The sequence below is a fragment of the Pteropus alecto genome, unplaced genomic scaffold, assembly GCF_000325575.1.
Source record: "Pteropus alecto unplaced genomic scaffold, ASM32557v1 scaffold189, whole genome shotgun sequence".
Lineage (NCBI taxonomy): Eukaryota > Metazoa > Chordata > Mammalia > Chiroptera > Pteropodidae > Pteropus > Pteropus alecto.
In genome coordinates this window covers 4,071,352-4,071,721 of record NW_006442117.1, presented here as the reverse complement: position 1 = coordinate 4,071,721, position 370 = coordinate 4,071,352, and the positions used below count along the sequence as shown (strand labels likewise).

General features: G+C 68.6%; 1 protein-coding gene across 1 annotated transcript in view; it reads right to left on the bottom strand.

Annotated features, from left to right (window-relative positions):
* Nucleotides 1-370, bottom strand: part of RYR2 (ryanodine receptor 2) — a 561,319-nt gene that overhangs the window by 182,214 nt on the left and 378,735 nt on the right. The window contains 1 exon segment of the mRNA XM_025039067.1: nucleotides 16-370. This exon segment is cut by the window's right edge and continues 12 nt beyond it. Within this exon segment, the coding sequence (XP_024894835.1) occupies nucleotides 16-370 (355 nt within the window).

Sequence of the window (370 nt, the reverse complement as noted above, 5' to 3'; positions counted from 1 at the left end):
CTCCCCGGGCCGCGCCTGGCACTCCTCCTCCGGGGTGGCCTCCGTGAAGACCCGGGGCTCGATCAGCTGCAGGATGTGCTTCAGGTCCTCGCCGTGGAAGACGCCCATGATGAGCAGCGTGTAGAAGAGCTTGATGAGCGGCACGAAGAGGAACTCGGTGGTGCCCCCGACCGGGTCCCGCGCGCGCAGGCCGCCCTCTCGCACCGCTTCGGTCAGCATCTGCATGGTCTTGGCCTTGAGCGTGTCCAGCGGGAACTCGGGGCTGTCCTGGTAGCAGTCGTGGTTGACGCGCACGAAGCTGGGCGAGGAGAAGCGCATGCGCGGGCGCAGCGAGGTGCTGAGGCCGATGCCCGGCAGCCCGTGCTCCTTG